At 37.7% G+C, this 12,419-nt stretch overlaps 1 protein-coding gene across 1 annotated transcript; it reads right to left on the reverse strand.

The window, feature by feature from the left end:
- Positions 1-1,340: 1,340 nt before the first annotated feature.
- Positions 1,341-9,508, reverse strand: LOC114727987 (dehydrogenase/reductase SDR family member 7). The gene is made up of 12 exons (XM_028914783.1): positions 9,373-9,508; positions 9,237-9,292; positions 8,639-8,672; positions 7,678-7,776; positions 7,432-7,580; positions 5,252-5,290; positions 4,993-5,085; positions 4,705-4,803; positions 4,440-4,538; positions 3,926-4,009; positions 1,924-1,989; positions 1,341-1,795 (listed from the first exon to the last, which is right to left on the reverse strand). Exons 1-12 carry the CDS (start codon positions 9,449-9,451, stop codon positions 1,712-1,714), a joined length of 981 nt encoding a protein of 326 aa, XP_028770616.1. The 5' UTR covers positions 9,452-9,508; the 3' UTR covers positions 1,341-1,711.
- Between the last annotated feature and the right edge of the window lie 2,911 nt (positions 9,509-12,419).

A 12,419-nucleotide genomic window follows, 5' to 3' on the forward strand; every position in this document is an offset into this window, starting at 1 on the left:
TCTTTTTGGGGAGGGGTAGCCTTTAGTTTTCAGTTGAATATGCACAAAAACCAAAGTATTTTTTCTTGAACAATCAAAACAAATCAAGCAGTCCAAGGCGAACCTTATCAGTTTCACAGTATCATGCAAAATATATTAAGCATTAAAAAATCACTAAAAAAAAAAAAAAGGAGGGTCCACGCTTGCGTTCAGCTATAGAAATGAGTTTTCATATTTATAGCTTTGGTCAGAGCATTTGGGATCTCAGCTCAATCAGCTGTGCTTAGAGAATTTAGGTGTATCTGGATTCTGGAACTGAAGTTGTGATTTGAAATCAATGGCTAAATCAAAGTCTGCAGTTGCAGGGAGGAGAGCACCAAGTTGGCATTCTCCATTTACGACAAGTCATCCAATTTTCCTAAATAAATCCCTTGAAGCCTCCGCAGGATTCCCTCGCTCCACTACGTTACCAGCGAAGGGGCTTATTGAACCCAGTCCCTTGCTGCCCCATTAGAAACTAATGCCCTGTTTGGTTGCAAGGAATTGAACTCTAAGAATTGAAAGTGAAACCGGAACTAAATATTTTGAGCGTTTGGTGGCTTGAAAATCAGCTCCCCATGGAACCGAGTTCCAGTTCCTGAGAATTGGAGATTGACATTTTAGCCCTTCGAATCCGGCCACCATCCTCCATCCCCCACCGGTCCATCTCCAGCAATGATGGCAACAGTCCACCTCCGTGACGGTGACGGCGGCGGCGGCGGTCCACCTCCAATGACGGCGACGACCTTCTCCACAATGACGGTGATGGCCTTCTCCGCAGCGATGACGACAAAGGAGACTCAAATCTGCCTCTATTTGCACAACAATGGCAGCGACCTCTGCCGTTAGATCCCCACGCACGACGCAAGCTCCTCTAGTTTAATGGTTATCCTCTACCTTCCAAACGATTCCTTCACTGTTTTGAAGTGCTTGCCTATGGAAGAAACGAAAGGACGCGAATATGCTTTGCAACAGCGGACACATATCACCAACAGAGGCAACTTTCCCGTTCAATCTCAAATTACCGAGAGAAAGCGCACATCACCACATCTAGTAGACCTTAGATTTTCTCTCACCTTCCCATTTGATTATTTAGTTAGTTATTGTGAATTGTGGATTGTATTTTCTAGTGTTCAGTCTCCTTTTGCTTGATTTCCAATGACAGGGAGGGGTCGAAGGTTATTGGGAGCGCCACTGGTTGGGAACGACGGTGGGAATGTTACTGTTCATTAGACGGGTTATTTTCTTTTGAGTCTAATGGGTATTTCAGTCCTGTCATAATATAAATTTATAAATTGCATAAAAATAATACACCAAACACCCTTTAAAACTCACTTTACTTCCATCAAAAACTCTTCCGTCCAACCAAATGGGGATAAGGAAGTTCAAAAAACCATGGAATCGCTGTAAAGCAAAGACCTCATTTAGGAGCGCAATTTATGAAAGGTTTGACTGCGTGGGGTCACCCAAAAAAAAACAAAACAAGAAGCAGCAGGCTATTATGCGTGGATAAAGTGATAAACTACTTTAAAGTAGGATTTCTTGACGTGACTGGGCTTTAAACAACGCGGCCAACATCAACACCGCTGTAGGAATTGTAAAAGTAACATCTGTACGCAACTTGAAATTCGAGGGGCCATTTGATAGTAACCAAATGTATCAAGGGCATGCACCGAATATACCCCGATAAGCATTATGCGGCCTTCTTTCCAAGGAGCAGGCTCAATGAATATGTGTTTCCCTTCTGTGCAGCAGCTTCTACTCGATTCTTGCCAACCTATAAGTCAATTTTATCAGTTAATTTTATGTACCATACAGACACTTTATCCGATGTATACTGAGCAACAGAATGAACCTTAAAAGTCATAGAATAAAGAAAATGCATTTTGAAGAGCTGGCTAATACCTTGTCCATGAGCCAATAGCCAATCGTTGGCATGTACTGAACAAGATACATTACGGCAAGCACAGGCTGCAAAGCAGTTCAGTTTAGCATTTCCATCCAAAGTTTAAAACCAAGTTCTGATTTTCTGTAATTGTGAAGAATAAAGAATAATGTTCCGGTCCAAAAAAGAAGAATAAAGAATAATGTGAAAATAACCACAAAGAGTGCCAAAACATGCTGAAAAAATGCGAATGTATCATGAGAAGTCAAAAGGTAAATAAGTTTTCAGATAGAGCAAATCAGCCAATCTTCTGAATTCAGTCAAGACAAACAAGAAAATTTCATTTTAGTGCAATTTTCAGCAACCTTTGCACTTTACATTGCTGAGTAATATGGAAGACACGTATTTCAATAATTATCTAATTAGTGTCCACTGTTGACGTTAACAATGACAATATTACTTCCTCTTTTCTTTCCATCTACCCAACCTCCTCTCCTCCCTTTCAATGAAACTTATGCAATATGGAAACCCAAGTCCTTGAGTAGTATGAGATATTATATTTGATAGCGTATTCAAGTGGATTGGTGCTCCTACTTTGATAACTCACTTTCGAGAGAGTGCAACCATTGAGAAGTGTGGACGTATAATTCCTATTTATTTGCAATCAATCACAACTAATCTTAATTGGTTACAATCATATCATAAGCAACCATAATCAAGATTTCTCACAGAAAAGACGCATTAGATCTTCTTGAAGAAACTAGCATGGTCAGTAGTAACTTAGCTACGACTCCTATGGAGACTAACTATAAAGTGAGTTTAAGGAGACTAGTCATTATCGATAAGGTATTAGAAGATGACATCTAGTAGTTAAAGGATTGTAGTTAGAGATGCTTCTTGAGGAATTCAGCTTTCCCATTTAAGTTCCTATGAAACCCGATGTGATAACATGGCCACTGTTAGCATTGTAAAGAACTCTGTACATCATAACGGACAAGCAAGTTGAGCTAGACCAGCACTTTATCAAAGTAAAAATTTGAATAATCTACTTCATGTCCCTACTAGATTTCAAGTAGCTAACTTGTTAACCAGAGCCATGTTAAGGTTGACGCTTCAAACTCTAGGCAGCAAGCGGGGATGATCAGCTTTTATTCTCCAGCTTGAGTCAAAGTATCAGTGATCAGATATCACGTGCTGCTCCTCAAGTGTTTAGTTGATATATGTTAACTTAGTTTAGTCTATCTTATTTATATTACTCCTTTACCTGTGGCTTTATCTTGCAATTTAAATTGTTCTGTTTTACTTCCTGATATCTGGGGATATCATGGCTAGTTTTGTCAAATTACAAAGGGCAAGTTAAAACTTGAAACAGAACAACTCAGTTATCTGGAGAATGCCCCACAAGACGCCTATCAAACAGGTTAAGCTCTTAAACATCTGAAGGAGCTTCCTTGAGCAAGATGTTGTTATCTTCAGCATGAGCGTCTTTGGCCCACTTATCTGCACAAGAGTGCCTCCCTATGCGACTGGTGCAGTTCAATATCCCAGTCTTCAAAAATAAGATTCCTAACCTCATGTACCTCATTATTAAGTGGGTGATTATAACCCACATCCCTCATAATAAGATTTAGTGCCTCCATGGAGTCTGTATATGCCACTATGTTCTTGAAATTAATGGATATGATGCCTAGTTGTTTGGCCTAGATATCCAATTTTATCAAGTTAGCCAGAAAGCTTCAGAACTCCGTTCATTCGCCAAAAACTACAAAACAATAATTGTGAGAATTCTCAATTTAACATGGGAATATAACTTAGGGGCACTTAAAAAAAATGCCTTCACACAAGCCGAGTTCCTCTCAAATACTCATCTAGAACTCCGTAAAATCACTTCTAAAAAGGCTAATCCAAACACCCTTTAAAACAGTAATCTAAAAGCACCTCATGAAAAGTGAGAAGAAAAACAGAAGTTTACAGTCATTATACCAGCAGTTTGAAGTGACCTACTAACACCAATGAATATACCTGATATGATATCCAAGCTTCCTTTAAGCCATGGGTTGCAGCAATGATAATGAGTTTCGCACACTTTTCTGATGGCACACGCTTCTGTCTCAAGTAAATTGATAGTTATAACAAGAAGCAAACCAAAATACGAATAAAAGAATATAGTTGAGGGCTTGCTCTCTTGCTTCCCCATGGCAGAGAGCAGAAAGCATGTCTAACCGTAATAAAACAGAAAAGGGGAAAATTTGAGAAGATGTTGTCCATAAATTTAATGCATAAAAACGCTTATAATGAAAGCAACTTTCATCTTTCTAGAATAGCGCGCATCCATAAATTTAAACTAGAAAATCAAAATTATTGACAACTGTCATGTTTTAACTTATTTAGAAATTACTATAAATAGCTACTTGCTTTAATTTAGAAACTACTAAACATGGCTGCACTGTCCACATGGTTGAAAGAAACTAAGGAAAAAACCAGACCCAATTAGAGTCTTTACACAAGCAGAGTATGATGAATCAAGGGAACACACCTCAGATGATCCCTTCGCCTGAGGTTTTGCTACAGACTCGTTGGACGTTTCTATTGGTCCAGGACAGATAACAGTTACTTTGATTCCCTTTTGACAGAGCTGCAAGCATAAAAACTTATTAAGGCATAACCCAGTAAACTAAACTTAGCATTGATAATCGATATCTTTTCCTCCTCCTCTTTGCTTAAGATCTATATCACAGTTACATAGTTTATTGTGTCAGTTACTGGCCTTTCTTTTGGAGACAAAGGAACTATGTGCATACCTCAGAACGCAAGGAATGAAAGTACCCATTCAGAGCATATTTGGAAGCAGAATAAACAGCCTGACCTGGGGCAGGCGTCTTCCCTGCAGCACTGCTTACCTGTGCTCAAACAAAGAACAAAGAGATTGTCGATTGAAAAATGGGAAATAAGAAGAAAGACAATATCACACATTGTCCCACTTTAGGAATGTCATAGTATTGATCCATGTATTTATAACCCTCTTAAAATACCATCACTGTCCAGATTCCATAAGCAATATTAGATATCATCAGAGAATTATCACATACCACCACAAAATGACCTTGCCCCCGCCTCAACATGAATGGTGCCAAGAGCCGTGTGAGAGTAATTGTTCCAAAAACATTGACATCAAACGTTGCCTACTTCGAAGGAAGAAGCAATGCAAAATACAACTACAAATATAAATATAAAATAAAATAAAATAATATAATATATTAAGAGACTTTCAATAAAAAGACAAACAATCTTTCAAATATTGCTTAGACAAATAAGCAGCAGGGACTTAGAATCTCCATTATGAGATACCTTGAGACTTTCCTCAGTTACATCTAAAGCTGATATTTTCTGCAAAACATATTCAGATAAATGAAAATTAAAAAATCGATTGGCAAAGGCAATGTACAGCAGAACAGAGGAACTGAGAATAATAAAAGAACAATAATTTTATCCAAGACAGATGATAAGGGGTAAAATTCCCAAGATTGTCTGACAGCATACATTCTCAAACGAATCCGAATAAACTCATGTGGGTAGTGTAAATATTTGAGTCTATATTTGCATGGTACATAATATTGTCTAGGTTCATGACTTTGTTATACAGCACATGTATCTCCTTTTTATTTTTCCCTAAAAATAAGCGAACAATGTAAGGAGTACAAATACCTCACATCTGATCAACATAGCTTCACATGGTATTAAATATTGCAATGGTTCCTTCTAGCCATGTCTCATTCCAGATGTGCATTCATTTCGTCCCTATCTCATCCTTTTATTGGAAACAATCCTCCACTTTGGTCAAGAGATCCTAATCAGCTAACCATTAGAGTCTAATCACTGAATAGTCTCCCAACACATTACAATGCTTACAAGCTGCCTTCCGCCACATGTTCCATTTTCCCCCATCATTAACTCACAGACAATTGATGCAACCCCGCAACGGATCTCTAGTCTTCGTTGGTCCTTTCATAGCATTCCCCTCTTGGACCTCAAGACCTTGGCTCAGGTACATCATTACAAAAGTCTAGCATGACGTGAGGAAACATTTATTTATAAAAATTGTTAGGAATGGTGTTAATTATACCATCTTAACAATTTTGCATCGCCAAAGTAATTTTCTTATTTGTTGATAATAGATGTATGGGTGTTGATATCTATTAAAGAGACAAATCGTAGAAAATCATTTAAGGCGGTTCAGACATGTACAAAGAAGATTGTTGGAGGGGCTAGTGAGGAGGGTGAAATGGGTAGTTTAAAGTCTTGTGAAGAGAGGTAGAGAAAGACTACAGAGAACACTCAATGAAATCGTTGAACAGAAATCTTTTGGTTAACAATATTTCTTCTGTTCAAACCATTGATCATCACACCATCTCTGCTCCGGATCTCCTTCGTCCTGTCAATCATGAAGCTTAGATGGTAGTGCTTTTGTAGACTTTGTACAGTTTTTTTATTTATATATATTCCTTTTCACTCAAAAATAAATATATATATATATATCCAAAGTTTTGGTTGTTGATGGTGCACAATAGCATCATGCAATCCATGTATTCAACCCTACCTAGTAGGATAAAGCTTCTTATTGTTGAATATTGATTACATGAATGTGAATCAAGATTAGCAAATTATGAGTAATAGTATTTCCATGGACAATGACATGCAGAGAAGAAGACGAATATCTGATAGAATACTTACACCCATTATGACGTACAGCAAGACAAAGAAGAGGAAAAAAGCAGGAGAGAGAGTAGGGATGAATCTGTTATGCAGAGGAAGTAACTTCCATGATGTCCGAAATTCATTTAAATGTTAGTTTTTCTCATGCGTTATGCTGTCAGATGTTAGTTTCTTTTATGTAATGTGCTGACAGTTTGTGGCATGTTGTCTTGAGAATAGGAGTCAGTTATTGCCCGTTAGTTTGATGTCAATATAATATATATGTAGTGGACCGGTTTCCATGAATGCTATGTGAAGTACTATTCAGATCAATTACTAGAGATCCTCCTTTTAACTTTCTTAGTTTATGAGTTTCAGGTTGGCTTATACTCTAACATAGATTTCCCATCATTCAGACCTATTAAACCCATATTCCATCAATATCTAGCGAGAAAGACTAGTAGTGTCCCCCGGTATATAGCATTAGAACTAAACTCCTGAACTGGATAAAACAAATGACACATGCAGGAAACAGTGGAGAAGGATTCAGGAGTGAAGTTAGACAAGCAAAACTTACAGGATCAAGTAAAGAATCTAATCAAGCTATTAACAATGAAGTCACATGCAAGATTCTAAATAAATCAGATAAGATAGATAAAATAAAAACTATAGGCCAAGCTAACAAAAGAAAGCCCAACATAACACTTTTTCTATTTTCACTTCTTTTTACGTTCATATATCAACCATCTAGTTAAACAATATCCAACAACTATCCAATTTTGACTGAATTCTTTATTTGTGATCCTAACCATATAATGAAGCAATCAGTAACTTACAGGACGCTCAAAAGCTGCATTATGAATCATATAGTCAACACCAGAAAGGGGAAACAGTGATTCTGCTTTCTCAACAGCCTTCTTAAGAGAATCCTCACCGGTTGTTAAATCCAGTGGTAAAATCTTGACCTCGTCAGGCGCATGCTTACCTAACCGTAAGCCAGCCGTTTGCATCTATAAGTTTGTTTAAACATAAAATAAGCGCATTACACATTCTTACATACTTCTACATGATAGTGCGCATACCTTTCAGCTGTTGCTTTACTCGCTCCAGTTCAGCTTCATTCCTTGCAGAGATTATTAGCTTGGCCCCCAGTCTTGCAAGTTGTTTAGCTAGAATCTCCCCTTCACACACATTTAAAAAAAAACAGGAACTCAGTTATGCATAGAAAATTAATTCCAAATAAGACTCCAATTAGCTATAGCTTGGAAGCAAAGAAATTATTAATTGGCCAACACATCAATTAGGTGAAGAAAATATCAGAAAAGAATTTCCAACGATCATATAATCAAAATCTACAAAGGAAAATTGCCAACAAAAGTTGATATAGTTGGCAATGATATGGCTCATAGCCCGCAAAGCAGCAAAGGTAGAATTTTATCTCCGACTGCCAACACAAGGACCTCATCTGTAAATCATCTGTAAATAATCTATAAGTATTTTTATAAACACTCTTCGATTCACTTAAACTTTTGTATACTAAAAAAAAATCTTTAAAAAAATTGTATTGAAATAAAACGTCAGGAAAAATTTGAACTCATTACCACAGACAAAAACACAGTCACCTAGAAATCAAAATACCAAAGAAGAAAACACAGTCTTATATGACATTTGAGAAAAAGTTTGTTAAATGAATGGTTATTGCCTCTTGATTAATGAATACCAGAAGGGTTAATAATTTTGGCACCAATCTGCACATAAACTGAATTAATTTGATGTAAACTGCTCGTCACAACTCAGTTAATACAATATACGTTTCCTCATCAAAACTTTACATGGTTATAAAAGCACACGAAGAAATATCACAAATCAACATGCTTGCTTCCATCGTCACAATGACCAACTATAAGAATGACTGCGGATTAGCATCATAGAATTCAAGAATGAGAACTGAAAAGGGGAAATTAAAAGTTGTGATGCAGGAAGACAAATTGAAGGGTCGAGATCAAAGTAGAACAATGGTTAAAAGCCACCAATAATGTATACCAATTCCACGGCTAGCACCAGTAATCCAAACAACCTGAAATCAAACACGGTATAAAATTAAGGCTAAAGTTAGTCATAAACGATGATTTTTTGTAATAATTATAGTTGTTTTAAAAATTAAAATTAATATATTAACATTTAGTAATGTTTGATTAACATTTCATAGTTTAATATCATCATTTTTTTGTTAACAACTTTCGGACCAGACTAAAAGTTGAGGGACTAAACCAAAACTTTACATATAAAATTAAAAGAAGTAATTGCATACTTTAGCCTGAAATTAAACAACAAAATGCACTTTTGCCTGACGATGAAAAAGGGGCACATGATTTTATAATTTCATATTGAAGGAATATCTTCGGTGATAAAAGAGACGGAGAACTGGGGAAAGTCCATATCAGACCCCCGAAAGGGTTTGAGGAGCAGAGATGGAATTTGGCAATCCATCCCCATTCCTCCCATTCCGTTATTCTTTAACAATTCAAACAATGACGATTATGAGTTTTTTATTTTTCCCACCTCACTCCATCCCATCCCATCCCATCCTCCCAACAAGCCCAGAGGAAAAATAATTTTTCATCGGATAGAGTTTACTTACCTTATCTTCGATTTCTTCGCGTTTTGCTTGCTTCTTGGACATCAAAGTGAAGTCCCCTGGACGGAAAATAAAGAGAAGGTCAAAGCTAAATCGATACAGAAAATTAGAAACAAATAAAAAGCCTTGAATATGGTACCATAAGCGGTGGCGAATTTGTATGACAGAAAAAGGAAAAGAGAACTGAACAGTAACAATAGCGTCATCATGTTAGTCATTGGGAGCGCGGTGGAGAAGTCAGTGGAACGAAGAACGTTTCGAGGCTATGACCGAATAATACGAAGCTAAGCGTGCCTTTCGGGCAAACAGATCTGCTCGCGGTCTATCGGGTTTTAATAGCCCAATGGTTCTGCTTTTTATTTTTCCCGAGTGAATATAGCCCAATGATTCTTGACCCAGAAGGTAGGATAATCACACGCATTGTTTTCTAGGTCCACCAGAGGATTGAGTCTGCTAGTGGAGGGATAACGTGATAAATTAATATTCAAATTTTACCAACAAGAGTTAGGTCTAGAAGAAGAGACTAGTCCCTCACAACGTAACAAACTAAGGTTTGAATTCTCAAGGGGAAAGGTGTACATATTTAGTACTCGAATAGGATTGCCTCCAATAAGAGGATGCTATGCTTTAGCCAAAAAAAAAATATTCAAATTCTCATTCAAAAAAAGTGTCACATTTAGCGTGTATTGAACAGAATTGATTTTAATAAAAGAATGCTTGTTTAGCAAAAGAAAGAAGTCTCTCCCCGCCCTCACTTTCAAAAGCAGATCATTTCCATGGGAATGAAAGTTTTAGAAAGAATACTATAAGCCCTAAAATAATGATTATAAAAAAAAAACTTAGAACAAGTAGTATGCAATCACGTTTTAAAACGAGAATACGTCTAATACTGCTTATTTAATGTAATTTTTTAATAATTACATTTTTACATCCCATAGGGCAAATTAGTGAGAATTTTCAGTGATTCTACTAAAACTGTAAGATTCATATATTGCAAACACTTGTCAATCGTCTTAACCAGAAATTCACCACCACATCATGCCCGGCCATTTTAGCTCACGTGTTAGAAAAAGGCCGCCTATGTTGTATAGCCGGTCCCAAGCCCGGATAAAGGAGGAGGGTTGTGTTAGGCCCTTGACAGCCAATGTAAAAACCCGTCGAATCTCATGAACATGGATCAACGAAGTAATTATGCTAATGCTAGGTCGTTGCCCAGATGTGACGCGCTGTATGGCTCGAGTACAGTGAGAAATGAGCTAGAGCCGCTGCATCGTCGTCCGGATGTAGTGTTAAATGAGCAAGGGCTACCGCACTCTCTTGGACGGAGGCGGCTAAAGAAGTTAGTTCATGAGACTGAGATTAGATTTGGCACTTGGAATATTGGGACGTTAAATGAGAAATCTATGGAAGTAGCAGGAGTTATGAGGGACAGAAGGATTAATATCTTATGCCTCCAAGAAACCAAATGGACTGGAGAAGCTGCCAAGGAACTTGGAGAGTATAAACTTTGGTACACAGGAAAGGTGAGCACAAGGAATGGGGTTGGTATCATCGCTGATGGGACATGGAAAAAAAACGTGGTAGAGGTTAAAAGGTTTGAGGACAGAATAATATCGTTAAGAGTAATTGTTGGAAAGGATACTATCAATATCATTAGTGCCTATGCACCTCAGGTTGGGGCAGAGACACACCTTAAAGATAAGTTTTGGGAAGATATGGAGGGCTTGGTTCAAAGCATACCACTCGAAGAAAAAATTTTATCGGTGGGGACCTTAATGGACATGTTGGTAAAGAAGCAGGACAATTCAGTAGGGCCCATGGTGGTTTTGGTTTTGGGGAGCTTAATAGTGGAGGACAATCTATTCTCGATTTTTCTCTTGCATACGATCTTAAGATTGTCAACACTTGTTTTAAGAAGCGAGGGGAGCATTTAATCACGTACAAAAGTGGTGTCTCAAAATCACAGATTGATTTCTTTTTGGTTAAGAATCCGGACAGAAGATTGTGTACTAATTGCAAAGTGATTCCAGGAGACGGGGTGAGTGCCCAACATAGAGTACTTATCCTTGATGTATGTTTTAAGAGTACCAGGCAAAAGTACCATCAAGTGGCAAAACCCAGGATTAAGTGGTGGCAGTTAAAAGGAGAGAAGCAGGAGTTATTCAAAAGGACTCTTTTGAAGGAAGGGAATTGGGAGTTGCAGGGAAATGCAAACATGATGTGGGAAGAGATAGCTTCAAGGGTTCGTTTGGTAGCTAAAGCAATTTTGGGAGAATCCAAAGGTCCTGGTCAAAGAGATAAGGAGACTTGGTGGTGGAATAAGAGTGTGCAAGAGAAAGTCAAACAGAAAAAAGATTGTTTTAAGGCCATACACTTGTGCAATAGTGTAGAGAACCAGGAAAAGTATCAGTTGGCTAAAAAAGAGACAAAGAGAGCAGTGAGCGAAGCACGTACTAAAGCTTATGAAGGGTTTTATCAGGAGTTAGGAACAAAGACGGGAGAAAGAAATATTTACAAGATCGCGAAGCAAAGGGAGAGGAAAAAGAGAGATCTGGACCAAGTAAAGTGTATAAAGGATGAAGATGGTAAAGTGTTAGTTACTTGATGGTGATATTAAGGACAGATGGGAGGCTTACTTTTACAAGTTGTTTAATGAGGGAAGCAATTATGCGACTCAGGACTTGCAGGACTTGCTAATTAACGAAGATGATCGGAATTTGGCTTTCTACCGCAGGATACGTATCGGAGAGGTTAAGGCGGCTCTCAAGAAAATGGACAATGGAAAAGCCGTTGGGCCTGATGGTATCCCTATTGAAGTTTGGAAATGTTTGGGCGATGAGGGGGAGGCGTGGCTAACCAAGCTTTTTAATGAAATTCTACGCTCTAAAAATATGCCGGATGAGTGGAGGAAAAGCATTTTAGTTCCTATTTACAAGAATAAAGGAGACACTCAAAACTGTGCAAGCTACAGGGGGATAAAACTTATGAGTCATACAATGAAGTTGTGGGAAAAAGTGATGGAATATAGATTGAGGTTGGAGACTTCTATTTCGGAAAACCAATTTGGATTTATGCCAGGGAGATCCACATCGGAAGCAATCTATTTACTAAGGGGGTTAATGGAGAGATATAGAAGTAAAAGAAGAGATTTACATATGGTTTTTATTGACCTGGAAAAGGCTTATG

Source organism: Neltuma alba, unplaced genomic scaffold, assembly GCF_004799145.2.
Source record: "Neltuma alba isolate B1F8T4 unplaced genomic scaffold, ASM479914v2 tig00012516_pilon, whole genome shotgun sequence".
In the NCBI taxonomy this organism is placed as follows: Eukaryota; Viridiplantae; Streptophyta; class Magnoliopsida; order Fabales; family Fabaceae; genus Neltuma; species Neltuma alba.